Source organism: Hirundo rustica, chromosome 1 (genome assembly GCF_015227805.2).
Source record: "Hirundo rustica isolate bHirRus1 chromosome 1, bHirRus1.pri.v3, whole genome shotgun sequence".
NCBI lineage: Eukaryota > Metazoa > Chordata > Aves > Passeriformes > Hirundinidae > Hirundo > Hirundo rustica.
This window is the reverse complement of record NC_053450.1, coordinates 78,787,143-78,803,405: the sequence shown is the minus strand read 5'-3', so window position 1 is coordinate 78,803,405 and position 16,263 is coordinate 78,787,143. Positions and strand designations below refer to the sequence as shown.

Genomic DNA, 16,263 nt, shown 5'->3' with positions numbered 1-16,263 from the left:
ACAAAACAAACAAACAAACAAACAAACAAAAACCAAACTAAAACAAAACTTGTCTAGCCTAGGAAAAGCCATTAATGTTTTTGTCTTCCCTTCTGTTTTTCTTTTTCTTCTCAAGCTTCATTCTGACTTGGATAAGGGAGTCGGCACTGTTAAATATACCCTTTCAGGAGATGGTGCTGGCACAGTTTTTACCATTGATGAGACAACAGGCGACATTCATGCCATAAGGAGCCTAGATCGAGAAGAAAAACCTTTCTACACACTCCGGGCTCAGGCTGTGGATGTTGACACCAAGAAACCACTAGAGCCTGAATCAGAATTCATCATCAAGGTGCAGGACATTAATGATAATGAGCCAAAGTTTCTGGATGGGCCTTATGTTGCCAGTGTCCCAGAAATGTCTCCAGTGGGTGAGTAAGAAGATGTAAATGCTTGATAACTAATCACATATTGCTTAATTGTCTCAATATACTTTTCTTGCTGAGGAAAGAAAGAGAAGGATGAAATGAAAAAAACAACTTCTTAAACCCATTATTAGAAATGTTTCTGGTATTCTGTGCCTAGATGTGCACAGATGACAGTTTTGTTTCATCTTTGTTTATTTAGAAACTTATTCTCCTGCAATATGAGTGCCTGTGATGTTAGGTTTCTGAGGGTAGGATGAGTTAAAAAAACAAGGTATTCAAGGAAGGTATGCTAAGGTCCAGGGATTTTCTGTAACCCCAAACCTGTTATGTCAGATGATGTGGTGCATTCCCCTATCTTCCTAGTTCACATTTGTTGTTTGCTGTACAAAATTAGATTGCCTGTTTGCTATAAAATGTCTTGCCATTTAACTGGTTTTGTCTTTGTGGCTCTTAAACTCCTACAGCACTAGCATGATCTCCTAATTAGGCATTAGGGAACAATTCTTTACTCAAGTCCTTTTATACTGTGCATGCTCAAATTAACTATTGCCCTTGCCTTGGTCACAATGCAAGAATGAGAGTCTGTGGCTCAATGTGGCTCAACAGTTGCTCAAGTTGTCAAAAACCTAATGTCCAAGAAAAGCTTTAGTGCATCAGATTCTTAAAGAAAAAAAAAAAAAAGAGAGAGAGAGAGAGAAAGAGAAGATTTCCTGGGAACATGTTAAGTTTTCAAAAACCTAGTGTACCGAGGACAGAGTAATTTTCTTTTCAGAGAAAGGTGGACTGCAGTAATGACTCTCAAGTACTGGAATAAGTTTTTGCTTGAAGAATTTTCACAATATTTTAGATATTTGCCAGAAATGACATAAAGAGCATTGATCCTGCTTTGGAGCCAGAGAATAAGTTTAATGGGCCCTTTTGGTCTTGTCCTGATGTCTGATTCTGCAGTGATCCTGAGCACTGTGTTTGCAACATGAGCACAGTGCTTGTGTCCTGCTGCCAGATGGCATTTTGGGTTTCCCTGCAGGCACCAGAAATTAATTTGTTCTGGGCTGGGAGTCCTTTAACTTCCCAGTGCTAATTCCAGTTTATTGCCCTTCTCTCTCCTAAACTGTCTTTTCCCAGTACTTCACAAACCAGGAGCAGCCATTTAATACTCCTGGTAGTTGTTAACAGTTTTGGAAGTTTTGTGAGTTTGAAGTTACAGGGAGATACTGTTCCCTTTCAGCTATGCAGCTCAGCCATTGATATTTTTAAGGTCAATCTGGGAGCTGACTAGCTATCTACACAAGTTGTTACATCAAATTAATGAGGTATTCTTTAAAATTTTGTGATAAGGAGTAGTACAATGTGATAGAATGTGACCAAATTTGATGTGAATAAACTTGCAGAGATAATCATGTTAATCTTACAGAAGTGTAGAGAAGCATTCAGCATAGCCACCCACAAGAATTTATCTGTAGATTCAAAATATAGGTGCACTCTTGTTTCCCGTAATGAGATGCATAATAATATTACTTATGGTTGTATTATGTATAGATGAAATCCATTTGTTACATTTTGTCATCTGTGTCTGTGGCAAATTCAGAATTACATTTCTCACCACTGAACTTATAGTTGGTTGTGAAATTGTTTTTAAAACCTGATCAGAAAGAAAAAAAATTAAAATCAGTGATGGTGTTTGTACAGTACAACACAGTGCCTGCATTCATTCCCTTACTGTTTTTCTCCCCTATCTTTCTTTGTTATTTTCTTATAGATGTGCGTGCAGCAGATTAAATACTAACAGAGCTTTTACTTCATATGAAGTACTCTTCAAGGCATGCCATACATTGTGGCTTTTTCATGGATGAGGAGTTGCATGACTAAATGAGATACTAAGCATGCTGTGTCATGCATACAGCATTTTAAAATAAATGCTTCTCAAGTGTCCTGGTTTGGGACAAATTTGGGAGAAAACCCCTGTAGAGGATCCCTCTAAGGAAGCAAGCCCAAGTGGCCCCTCCCTCCAACCGGTCTGGTAAAAAAAAAACCTCTTTGGAGAAAAGTGGAAAAAACTATTTTACTAAACAAATGAAGTGCATACAAGTATAAAGAATGAATAATATTAAACAATAAAACTTCTCCTTCTGAAGTGAGATGGCAAATTGAGAAAGTCCGTGCCGTGGGTGTAGCTCGGCTCTCTCTCAGTCTCTCCTCAGTCCCAGTCTCTCCGGCGCTGCTGGAAAATGCCGAGGTCCAGGCCCCGGTGGGCCGCAGGTGCAGCCCCCAGTGCTCCCCTGGGTTTTCAGTCCAGAGCAGGTTTAAACAGTTCCAAGAAAAAGAAAAAGAAAAACAGTCCAGGGAACTTCTCTGCCCTAGCTAGCTGAAACTAACTAAAAGAAAGGAAAAAAAAAATAAAATAAAAAAAAAATAAAAATCTCTGTTCTGCAGTCTCTCCAAGCCTCTGCTGAACCAGAAGAATGTGGAGGAGTCAGGCAGTTTTCTCAAAACAAACTCCACGCTTCTCCTTGCTCTTAGAACCAGTCTTAAAGGCACAGGACTCAATATACAGCACAAACAGAACAGACGACTGGGGATACAAGCATCATAAAGTTACCCTAGGACATCAAGTTATTAAGTTACTCTCCTTTAGAAAAAACAGAAGTAGATGCCATGGCAAAAATGGATCTTCTTGGTCTTCTCTTTATTCAGTCACATTCACTATATCTAGAAGAATTTTTCCTAACAGTTTTGGGTTTGGTTGTTGGTGGGTTTTTTTTATTTGTTTTGGGTTTTTTTGGTCCCCCCCATTAAAAAAAAAAAACCAAAAACAAAAACAAAAACAAACAAAAAAACCAAACAAACAAAAAAAAGGATGAGAATTGATCAGAAAAGGCAAGGCAAGGAAAGAGTGCCCTAAATGGAAGCCTAAACTTCAATTAGTGGCTACTAAAGCAGATAAGAATTTTTGCTGTTAGGTTGTCTTGCAGCAAAAATATCCAGAAATACCTTGTCCTCTATAGTGTGCCAGGAGATTGTACCTATTCTGATGCAGGTCTTGCAAATCTCTTGTTCTCTCTTATCTGTTTTTCCTTCCTTATGCAAGCACAGATTTCTGAGAGGATCTAAAACTACTCCTTTTTGTCATCAGTACCATTTAGCTGCACCTATAGAGATGCTTAGACCTACCAGTGCCTGAGGCTGACATTGAAAATCACTTTGATTCTTCAGCTGGTGTAGCATATGGTTGTCTTGGCTTAGGAAAAAAAAACAGATAAACTCTTCCTCTCATCTATTTTTTTTTTAACATTTTCATTTTCTAGTTGCAACTTTTTAATTACCAAATGTTGCAAATTTCACTTACTACAGTTTTACAACAGTGTTGATTATAAACTGCACTCATGCACATATTTCTTCGGAAATTGTGGAAAAATCACTAAAACACTACTTTTTTTCACCCTTACTAGTCTCTTATGTGAGCCTGACAAGCTTCTGTGACTAGTGACTTGCAGTCTTTTATTGTTTCATGACATTTGCATGCAAAGTTTTACCCAGTTTGGTACTTTATCCCAAGGTTATTTGTAATATTATTAGTAATGGAACTTTTTTACAAATTGTCATGGCTAAATGATTCTCAGTTTTGTAATGTCTCTCGACTTCCTAATAATTTCTGTGGCTGAATCTGGGATGGCTGAAATAATGCCACAGCATTCATCTCTGGAATCTGGGCTGCAGTTACAGTATTATAATAAAATTGTAGATCAACTGGCCTTTGGCAATTTTTTACTCAAAAAGTGCAAAAAACTGAAAATTCATGGCATTCTCAAGATCTGGTTTTCTGTACAGAGGTATTGCTTAGATACATCTATCATAGTGTCTTGGTTTGCAAAGACAGGTGTCTGCCAGGGAAAGCCAGAGCCTCCCTTGGAATGTAGAATGTACCCCTCCCCCCACCCTCTGAATTATTATAATTTTGAAATTAAGGGGCTTTCAGGCAAAGATGTGGGAATAGTAATAAAAGTTCTTTATTAGGAATATTAAAAATAAAAATGTAGTTGTACAAAAAAGCAAACAAAAAAAAGAAAACACTGACAGAATCAGAATATGACCTGACACCCTGTTGGTCATTTTATTGGTAGCAGTCCAATTAAGTCCTCCTGGTGTGACAGATATGCTTCTGTTGGAGCAGATATGATCCTGTAGTCTGAAGGTCCAGTGGTGGTGAAATGGGTATGGTCTTTCTCTGGGAATCCAGTAGAAACAGGCTGTCCTGGTGTTCTGAATCTCAGATTTTATCCAGGTAGGAATGCTTGGCTCCTCCTTCTGGGTGGAGCATCTCACAATGGAATAATGTCATTTTATCAGTCATGTGGTGAGCCTTAATGGCCCATTAACAGAAGATATTCCCCCTGGAGGGAGGATGGGTTGTGGCAGAGATGAAGAATGCTGGCCCATTAATTAAAAAACATCCATCCCTGTCCTCCTCAGAGTTATGAGGAATGGGTCATAGAAGAGATAAACACCTTCCCAGCTGGTTTCAACAGATAGCAATAGAATACATACTTTTGGTTACATCTGACATAGCAACCCATAGCCATGTTTTTCACAGTAGATTTTCTTAGAACTTGTGTTATTCTCCATGCATGTTGCAGGTGGAAGTTTACTTTTTCCCCTTCAAATTTGCATTGAGGGCAGGTTGAATTTTCTTCTACAGCTTCTTTACTCTAGTGTTGGCTTGTTTTTCCTTTTAATTAATGCCACTAATTAAAAAGATGATTGTTGCATCGTGAGGAAACAGTGCTTCGTGTCCAGGGAGGTTATCTGCTAAATTTGGTTTTAAAGGTTGTGAAAGTATTCACTTTTGCATCCAAATTCCTTGTGAGCTTGTCATAAATCCCAAATCACTTGTTGGGAGAAGGGGTCCCAATCACCATGGACAGCACCCCTTCTTTTTGACTGTCAGTATGTGACTGGGGTAGCAGAAAAGCCGGGATTGGTTCCCGCTTCCGGGTTCCCTGCTCCCCCGGTCACATATCTGTGTCTTGTCTTTCTCATGGAGCTCTCTGGCTCTATTCTTGCCCCAGCTAGCTCAAGAGACAAACCACAGTTATAAGGAGTATCCTCAGGGTCCAAAAACCCAGGAACAGCCAAGAACCTTTCCCTTAGCAGGAGAGAGTGAGTCCCTGTCAATGGCAAAGGAAGGTCTGCACTTGATCCGAGGGTGAAACCAGGGCTTTATTCAGTCTTTCTTCTCTGGTCCTGCCCCAGCCTGGGTCAGGAGCTCCATCCTACTGCCCGAACCAAGAGGGCCTGGCCGTGTGTGGCTTTGGCTTATATCCAAGGAAGGGGCTAAAGGTGGGGACAAGCCAATACCCAATCAGGGATAAGGTGGGAGTGGAACAGGGTTGGCTGACATTCCAGGAAGGGAACAATGTGGGAGATGGGCAGGGACAAACTTAAGGATTGTACATTTTCTAGGGGAACAGGGGGGTATGGAACAAACCATTATAAAACCCAATATGAAAATGAAATACAATATGAAACCAAATAATACACAGCAACACATATCAAAAGAAGGGAGTGTTGCCCATGGCAATTGGGACCCCTTCTCCCAAAAAGCGATTCAGGATTTATGCCAAGCTCACAAGGAATTTGAACTTGGAAGTGAATACTTTCACAACCTTTTAAAGGCAAATTTAGCAGGAAGTGTGATGGTCCCTTTCAACGCGCCGCAGCTTTTCTCTTGTCTTATGTCCTCCACTGAGTTTAGGCTCTGGGAGGCAGCATGGAAAAGGCTGTTAATAGAAACACTTCCCAAGTTTTGGCATATCCTGAAATGGCAGTTTATAACAACAACTTGCCGATCTGATTAGACCATCTATGTGGCAAGGGGGAATGGTTTTCAGCACTCAGAGAGGCACAAGAAATTCCTATGGCAGTTTTGGAGTGCATTAAAGATGCTGCCTCAAAAGCATTTTTCTTGATGCAGCCTGACGGCCCTCTCGAACCATATATCAAAGTGAGGCAATTACCATCAGAACCTTACATAAAATTTGTAGAGCAATTAAAGAGAGCTATCAAGTTACAGGTGAAAAAGGAAGGAGCCTGAGAGGAGGTGCTGTAAGAGATGGCTCTGGCCAATGCAAACGAGCAGAGCAAGGCAGCCATCCTCAGCCTTCCCATGGAACCTGCTCCAACCCTGGAAGATATGCTCCAAGTGTGTGCCAGGAAGGCTCCCTTCATGACAGCCCACCAAAGCCAGAGTTCAAGAGATGCATTCAAGCCACTGCAAAGGGCCACTGCTGCAGATGGTGGTACTGAATAACTTTTTTTTTTTTCTGAAGAGATAGTTTTAGGACTGTTATTTTATACTTAGCAGTGCCTTCCTTACCAGGGGCCAAATTCTTTCATCTGCTCTTAAAGGTTAAAAGGACATTTTCTCACTACAAGCTAGGACACAAACGTATTTCACACCAAAGTTTGAATGGACAGCCAGCCTTGCTCTTTCCATACATTCACTGTAACCTCTTCTTCTATGATGGAGAAGAAAGTCAATCACAGACATAAACAAGAAAGATCTTCTCTTGAAAAGCACCTTGGGTTACCGACTGTTGTAACATGCAGGCTCCTGTACCCATCTGTGCTGTGATTTTCAGTATTTCTAATAGCACAGCTTCCTCACTGCAGTGGAAGGATATCAGTGCCTCCAAAGTTGGCATTGTATTACTTGCATGAGAAATAGAATGCAGAATACTTTATGGTGAAGATTTTATATTTTAAAGGACAATGACTTGAAATTCCCTGCAGAAAAACTCAGCAGATGGAGTCAGATTACAATGCAGAACTAATATGTTAGGAACAGAGATTGCTATGCTGTTATCTTTTGCCTAGTAAGAGACTTATAAAAGCTTAAGAGCTGGCCTCCTAATGTTTTGGCTTGGGTTTTGTTGATTTTTTCTTCTTTTTTTTGTATGTTTGTTTTTTTCTGGTATTGGATTGGTTTTATCAATATCTTTATTTGAAAGTAGTTTCTTGATTTAATATAAGTTCCAAAATCCAGAATTAATCAGAAATGGGTATTTATTTATGAGAACTGAAAAGCGTGCCCTGATATCTTCATTTGTAAGTTTGTATTAGCAAAATATGTTCTCCTTAAGTATAGTTTAATCAACTGTGTTGTTGCTTCTGGCAGCTGTGTCAGCTTCTGGTGCAATATTGTTGACGTAAGCATGCAAATATAGTTGAGTTTAAACCAAGGTTATCCCCTTATTAAAGCTATCAGTCCAGATGACTGAGAATGGGGGCACAGCAGCATTAAGCACACATTCAAGGAAAGATTCTATTATACGTTTTTATATATTTATACATAAAAATGTGCACAGAGATACATTTGCTTTCATATGCATTTCTTTCACTGAATATGCTGATTTTAACAGCAAATTTATAACTTCTATTGTCGCAGTCTCCTAATGTTTTTTAAGATCTTTGCTTTATTCTGTCGGGGGCTCCTTTGCAGGAGTTTAAATTCCCCGGCATTCAGGTGGTGTTAGAGTTCTGGCCCTCTGCAAAGCTCTGTGCCAAATGCAGGAAAAGATGGAGTCTTCAAGGTTACATGCTTCGTTTATTAGTTCTTATCTTACAATTTTCTCAGTGTCCAAAAGATGTTTGCCATGGTTCGGACATCTGGTGACTCCTCCTGTCTCTGGGCTATCCTTATCTTTTATACTAATTACTACGTATTTCTTGTTTACTATTTCTTACCAACGTCTATCACTATTACTAAAAAGGTCATCTTTACTCTGACCCAATCCTCACTAACTACTTTGTGCCAACGTCACTGCAGAAATGGAGTGAGGGAACAAGAAGGAAGAAGGAGACAACGCCCCAAAATCTCCATCTTGCCCCATTCACTTCAATGCCAAAAATCCCAAACCCACTGTTTTTTCACCCTGTGATATACTAAACTACTATTTTTCACACTCTTGTGGCCTGCAATGCTTCCTGCGGTGCAAGAAGCCTCTCCCATGGACTGAAATCAAATCCAGTGTCTCTCTGAGCTCTGGGCTCTGGGCTGGGGTCCCAGACCCCCCTGCCCAGGTCCCTGACCCTCCAGGGCAACCAAAGGAATGCCCTGGACTCCAACATTATTCCTCTATGCTTGCACATAGACCAGCTAGGGCTGTACTAAACACATCAATTCCATAATATACAGATGCCTTATGCTCTTTCCTACACAATTTAATTTCATACTTTACCACTACATTAACTCTTTATTGATTAGGGGGGACTCTACAAACTCCAGATCACTGTGGCGGACTAAAATGGTCAATGATAATAGAAAGTTAATATCAGGTTATTTTTACTGTGTTCCTCAGTTGTGCAAAGCAGCTTCCTGAAGAGTGTCAATAATTTGCTTCCCATGGTACTGTCAATGTGAAAATTGTCTCTATACATTTTCTGGCAGTTTTCCTTCTAGAGTGAATACTTAATTGACTTTTATTTAAACATTGGCTTATATTTGAACATTGATAATGGAGCATATACATACATTCACAAATGGAACATATATTTAATATATCCATCTCTGTAGTTTCATGTATAAGAATTACAGTATGTAGAAAACTTAACTTGTAAAGCAGTGGGTAATAACCTGCACTCTGGTTTGGCTCAGCTTAGCACTGTATGCCTGAGTTTAGCCTGAAGCTTGCAGTGAGCAGAGACTGGGGAAAGAAAGACTACAAGGCATTGGAACAAATGCTGAATGATCCTGCCTTTGATATATATTCCTAGCTGTTGGCGGTATATTTTTAAGTGTTTCCGAGAGCTTACCCAGGCTGTTGCGGAAGATATTACTTTGGGAATCCATTGAGACCAGAGATACTTTTGGATGGCATTATGCATGCTCATGGACAGATAACTGACAGCATAATCTGACTGCAGCCCCTCCAGCTCCAGCCTGGTCTCCATGTTTTTTTCTGACATTATCAAGTCCTTAGAGAAAAAGGTCGCAGTTGAATGTCATATTCAAGATACAAACATCTTGAATACGCTTTATTTTTTTTCCAATTTTCCTTGTTGAATTATTCTCATTGATAATTTTCCTTTTTTTGTCTGCTGTTGATCATTGAGAGGAAAACTTTGGAGGATTTTCCACAGTGATTCCAAGATCAAGAATTAATAGGTAACATAGCTACAACCTACGTCTGTGGAAGTACTGATAAGTTACTTTTTCCCAATGCCTCTTTGTATTTTTCCATGTGAAGTTCCATATTCTCAGTTTCATGCTATGTTAAGATTCCCCTGTAGCACTTTGCAACGAAGCTTTCATTTTGTCAAGCTGTCACATGTTCATATATTCTCTTTTACTGGCAACCTATGAGTTCAGATCCAAGAGAGATGCCAGTGGCAACCTCTCTCTCATGTAAAGACTGGCAATTCATTCCTACTGTTTTAGATCTCTTTCTATTTTGATTATTTTAGGAAAAGCTGCTGTGTCTTAAACTTCCTTTTTTTTATATTTTTTAAGAGTCTTTTCTTAGTAACCATGCTGAAAGCTTTTTTGAAATTTAGATATTCTTAATTTGTGCCAGTCATCTTGAGCTATATACTCATTTATGCACCCACTAGTTTTAATAGGTTTTGTAAGAGCAACTTCCCTTCACAAAACTACAGAATTTGAACTTGCAGGATCGTATCCACATGTTCTCTAATTTGGTACTTTATTACAGTGTACAAATTTTGTCCATCACGTGGATCAGACCTGGTGCCCCAAGTCATTTGGACTATGTTTCAGAAAAATTCATGCTCCTTCATTGTTTTGCCATACTCTTTCCTGGGTTTAAGTCAGGCGGCAGTTACCCCACTTCAACTGATGGTTCAATGGTTTCCAACTAAGAACTACTTTTTTTTTAATATTATTATTATTATTATTATTATTATTATTATTATTATTATTATTATTACAGCTCTTGTCTTTCTGATTCTCTCTTTGTTTTAATTTTGAAAAGATACATCCACTGCACTGATCAGCAGAATAACTTTAATTGCCACTGTGTAGAAAAGTGAGTTTTAAGGAAGGGAAAGCAGGTTAAGGCTGGTTAGCCTTTTCTCAGAGTGTTTTTCCCTTTATACAGGACATTGCACAAAACATAAAACAAAATAAAAAGAAACATAAAACAACCCAACACTGAGATATTGACAGAATATTACAGTTCAGTATTACAGTAGGTAGTTAAAGCTTTTGAAACAAAAGTGTTTCTTTATGATAGATCACTGGGCAACCTAAAAAAATTAGATCAAAAGGGAGAAAATAGTGCAGAAAATCAAGATTTGATTAGTTAAAGGATAATGGTTGATGCCATACTGTGAATTTCCTTTTATACACCCTGGCAGTTGGATATTGTCAGGGAAACGAAGACATTTGGCAAATGCTGTCAGGTGGGAGAATCTATGTAAAATGAAAGCTGTGACAGACAGGATTATACAAACATGTGAACAGCAAAATTATCAGCAAAGCTGAGAAGCTTTGGCTGTTAAAAAGACATGCTGGATAGCTATTTTTCTGCTAGCTGTTTTTACAGTCCCAAAATGTCAATATTAGTGCTGAAACCATTTAAAAGCATTTGATTCTTCGTTCATATAGCTAAGCCTACACTGGATATTTTCTACCACGACTTCAGCAAGGCTTTTGACGCTGTCTGTCATGATATCCTCATAGGCAGACTCAGGAGATGAGAATTAGATGAGTGGACAGTGAAGTGTATTGAGAACTGGCTGAATGGCAGATCCTAGAGGGTTGTAATCATTGACACAGGTCCTAGTTGGAGGCCTGTCGTTAGTGGCGTTCATTAAGGTTCAATACTGGGTCCAATATTGTTTAACTTCATCAATGACTTGGATGAAGGGACAAAGGCCTCCTCAACAAGTTCATTGATGGCACAAAACTGTGAGGAGTGGCCAATACCCCAGAGGGCTGTGCAGCTCCTCAGAGGGACCCCAACAGGTTGGAGAGATGGACAGAGAAGAACTGCGTGAGATTCAACAAAGGCAAATGCAGGGTCTTGCAGCTGGGGAGAAATAATCCCATGAACCACAACAGGCTGGGGGATGACCTGATGGTAAGCAGCTCTGCAATAGAAGGACCTGGGAGCCCTGGTGGGCAATGAGCTCTCCATGAACCAGTAGTGTGTCCTTTTAGCCAAGAAAGCCAAAGGTATCCTGGGATGCATAAAGAAAGAGCATTGCCTGCAAGTGGAGGGACATGTTTCTGTTCCTAGGGAGGAACAGCTGGAGTGCTGTCTCCAGTTCTAGGCTCCTCAGTTCAACAGAGACATGGAGCAGGCCCAGTGGAGGGTAACATGGAGGATTATGGAATTATTCCTCTTATGAGGAAAGGCTGAGAGAGCTTGGCCTGTTCAGCCTTTGGAAGAAATGACAGAGAAGGAACCTGATCAGTGTCGGTAAGCAATGTGTCAAGAGGATGGAGCCAGGCTCTTCTTGTTGGGGCCAGGTAGTAGGGCAAGAGGCAACAGGCAGAAGTGGAGGCACAGAAAGTTCCACCTGAACATGAGGTGAACAAGCACTGGAACAGATTGCCCAGAAAGGGGCTGGAGTCTCCCTCACTCAAGACCCATCAGGACACAATCCTGTGCCATGTGCTCTAGGATGAGCCTAATTGAGCAGGGAGGTTGGACCAAATGGCCCACTGTGGTCCCTTCCAGACTTATCCATTCTGTGATTCTCTGTGTGACTGTGTTTAACTGTATGTGAGCAAAGCCAAAAACCCATGTCACAGCAGTTAAAACCACTATGTTTCTATCCACACACTGACTTTACTGCAGCTCAGTTGCATAAACCAAGCAATATATTTTATCATATGTGTATTTTGATAGAAACTAGCCTCTTTTAATACTTTAATTTTAATAATTGCCAAGAAATGCCTTCATTATTAAAATTAAGCTATTGGGTTTTTTCTAAATCTATATTCTAAACACTGATAGTAGTTTCAGTGGTATTGAGTATTAGTTTGTATATAGGGAGAAGCTTTATAATTATTGGTCCAGTCTTTCTGTTTGCATAAACACCTTTAGGTTCTCGATATATTGCATTAGAGTTGTTGGGGCTATGCGTTTTTTTGTTGTTGTATTTTTTTGTTTGTTAATTACACAGTTGATGAGGGAAAGAAATTGACATATTTAAGTGCAGTATTGAAAAATGTAAAAATTATTTTTATACGGGCATAATATCTGTAAACATAAAACGTTGTATTGATAGTTGTTTTAGTAGCCACAAATCAGCTGTAAATGATAAAAATTAACAAGTTGCTTTTTTTTTACTACAAAATTACTCTGACATTAAATATCTTTTCAGTAAGGGTTGTTCTTTTGGTCACCAAATGGTTTTAAACATTACACATATTTAAAAAGTATTACTGTTCTTAGCCACTGAGCAACTGTAAACATTAAATATTTTGTATAAAAGCTGTTTTTCAAGCTACTGCCTGCATAGCTATGGATATGAGTCACTGAAAACCGACATAGTCACAGACAAAGACCCTCTAACGAATTAAAGTTAGAAAGTGGTATGTTTATTCATCGGCAGGCGGTACAGGACTCATCTCCGAAAGGCGTGGCCGCCCCGAACAAGGCTCTTTGCTCTCTATTTATTTTCCAAGATCTTACATACAATACATATGCATAACCCCAGCACCTCCCATCCCCGCTCTGTATTAAAATGAGGCTATCAGTCCTTCACGTGTGCAGTTCTTCTCTTGAATTGGGTCGGTGGTCTCGAATTGGGTCAGTGGTCTCAAAGGATGAAGTCAGGAGAGTCTTCATCAGGTCTCTGTGACCCTCTGGCACCGTCCAAGGTCCCCTGCTTTGTGAATGATTGATACCAAGTCCAGGTGCTGGCCATTGTTCTTAGTGGTTTCAGTCTGTTCTTATGAAGGTTCACTTACTCCACTTTTTCTATAAACAAACTCATAATACAACAGTTAGCTCTAGCTTGGGCATCTAATAATCATTAACCTACCATTTACTAATCTAACTTACATCTTGATCAATATAAATTGCTTCTAACCCTTAGCTAAAATCTTAACTCTTTAAAGTCATGTCTCAGATATAATTTTTGTTTTAAGTTACTTTTCAGCCACTGAGCTATTTATTTCTTATATGCTCAATTCTATTTATAATTTTTCAGAGAAGAAACAAGTGCAAGGTTTCACTGAAACAAGGCAGCTCTTCATTTATGACAAGTAATCATGTCCTACCTATCTCCTCATAAAAACACTGCAGGTAATAATAAGCCAAATATTAAAAGGATTTTAATGGATATTTTGCATGGAAATCGAGTGCATATCTAGTGTTCTACTCACCTATTTCTGTGTTTTACTCTGCAGTAAACAAACAAAAAAAAAAAAAAGAAAGAAAAAAAGCAGACATGACTGATATTCTGTACTAAGAAATCTAGGAAGTCTAAGAAATCAGTCATTGATGGACTGTGTGAGTCAATCAAGTCATCATCAGCCCTAGAGGAGGGCAAAAGAGAATGTAAGATAGTCTCAAGATTATTAAGCAAATAGGAATCATTACACCAAATATGATTAAAGGCTTTAATTCTGTGTGCAGAAATAACTCTGTGTGGCAAATTAGATGTAATCCTAGCAAGGCCTGGAGTGATAAGAAAAGTGTTCATGAGAATCTGGCTTAACAAGAACTAAGAGAAAAATCACTCATCATAAACATACTGTTAAGGACAAAATATTCTCTGTTTAGAGAATCCCATAAGGCTTAAAGTCTACAACAAAGACACTGCAGATTAAAATAATACCTTAGGAAAAGAAAATCTACATAAACCAGAGGTCTAAAAATATCTGCAGACTGAGGAACGGCATATACAAGAGTATCTTTAAATGGAATGTCAGCCAGTTTTAGGTGTATCTGTCTGACAACTTTGGATTTAATGAGTCCTAGGTATTTAAATAGTTCTCCTTGTTTGTAGTAAGGAACAGCATAGATAGGCAATCCAGTCCTGTAGGTTTTTCCTAACTAAGGAACCTTTACAGATCTTGTGGGAACAGTAATCTGACATCCCTCCAGCCTTTTCTCAACAAGGATCCTGATACAGCTGATTGAAACCTTTCCACAAGAGATATTTTGCTATTTGAGTTTCTGTACAACTGAAAGGTACAAACATGTAATTCTCTTAAAACTTTTTATGAAAAACCAGATGGCTGCCTAGTGAGTCATCCCACAGGTTAGCTGGTGACTAGAAAATTAAACAGGTAGTTCCTGTATTAGTAAAGGAGGATTCTTTGTATCACCCTGACAAGCCAAGCGCTGGCTGGCTTGAAACCCATGGCAAGGCAGTATTCTCTGAAGCTTGGAACATGATGTGTTTGCCTGTTCCCTGATTTCTCTTCCATATAGTTGATGACGAGACAGGTTGTCATATTTTCCAGACAAGGTAGTCAGCCTGCAAGCTAAACGGATCATAACTAAGTAGGAAAAAGATCAATGGAAATGAAAGTAACTGTTCTCTTTGCTAAAAACTCAACACTTCCAGTATTGTTTTCTGGAGTGCAATTTTATTATTATTTTTTTTCTCTGGAATGATGCAGGATGAAGTGAAAATCTAAAACTATCTGAAATAGCACAGTAAAGTAAAATTTCACTGTCTATACATCCTTACTTGCCAGTTATATCTGAGCACCTTTTGTGCAGAAGCCAGCAGCAAATATGAGATCATTGAGGATTAGAGAAGCAAAGACTGGAAATAGAAGCAGAGCTGACTTCAAGCAGGTGTGAAAGTAAAGAATGACAGCAGAGGAAGAGGAAAATCTTTATAGACTGTTCAGCTTTCACTTCAAGAGCTCCTGGAGAGAAATTGACACCTTTAATACTGCCTTGGACTTGATTTAGGTTGACACTGCTAAAGAGACAGCTATTATTTCTGTTAACAAACCTCAGGACTGGTTTTGTTGTTGTTGTTGTTGTTGTTTTTTGTTTTGTTTTGTTTTGTTTTTGTTTTTTGTTTTTTTTATAAAAAGCTTAAATGGTGTTGATGCATAAACATTCATATCCGTATTCCTATGGAGCAGTCTTGAGGGACTAGGAAGCAGCAAGGAATGGACAAGAGGACCTGCAACCAAGGGATTACCTGACACACCATTCTGCGCCAGGACTGATGGAAAATGTTGCTGCTGATACTTTCAGAGGTGTAGTTTCAGCTAAACCTTCACATCTTGGTACACATTGTTAACAACAGATGATTTTCACTGGAAATGGTTTGTTGACTGCTAGGCATTCCACTAAGGTTGGCATGAGACTTTGGAAATAGGTATTTTAAATGTTAAAGGATGATATGAACCCTAACAGACAATCCAATAAAAGTCTGGTTAAGAAGCCTACAGCTGGAGATTATCTCCTCAATAATATGTTTCATTTTCCATCTGTGTTTATTGCTGTTAGTACAGCAAACAACAACTTTATCATTTGTTCTGACCTAAAGGAGTATTCTGACTTAGCTGAAGCGTGAGATTATTATGTAGCTAACTTTCCCATTTTGTAGAAACATTACCTTAGAAACCTATCTATCCTTTTGTCTCTGTAAATTTCCAGAACTAGAGCCTGGGAGGTAGTTAAACACACATTTAGGCAGATAATAATGTCACAGCCTATTTGGGGCTAAGTTTTATCCAAGCACAATTTACTGCTTCTCTATCTCTTAAAAAGGGTTTGGGGTCATGTCAGGTAGATGTCAAATATTTTTCTAATTTTGTTAGGTGTAGTGGCTGTACATTGCTTAAATTGCTCATGTCATTCTACAAAACATTTTCTTTTCCTATTTTAAACATTTTTTACTTTTAGTCTTG

At 38.9% G+C, this 16,263-nt stretch overlaps 1 protein-coding gene across 11 annotated transcripts in view; it reads left to right on the top strand.

Moving 5' to 3' along the window:
• LOC120758783 (cadherin-12) overlaps positions 1-16,263 on the top strand; it is a 578,611-nt gene that overhangs the window by 446,000 nt on the left and 116,348 nt on the right. For 10 of the 11 annotated variants that reach the window (XM_058421638.1, XM_040077434.2, XM_040077424.2 and 7 more), the window contains one exon: positions 116-410. The exons of the other annotated variant lie outside the window; for it this stretch is intronic. In XM_058421638.1, the coding sequence (XP_058277621.1) occupies positions 116-410 (295 nt within the window). The remainder of the gene's footprint in view (positions 1-115; positions 411-16,263) is intronic. 11 annotated transcript variants of the gene reach the window in all.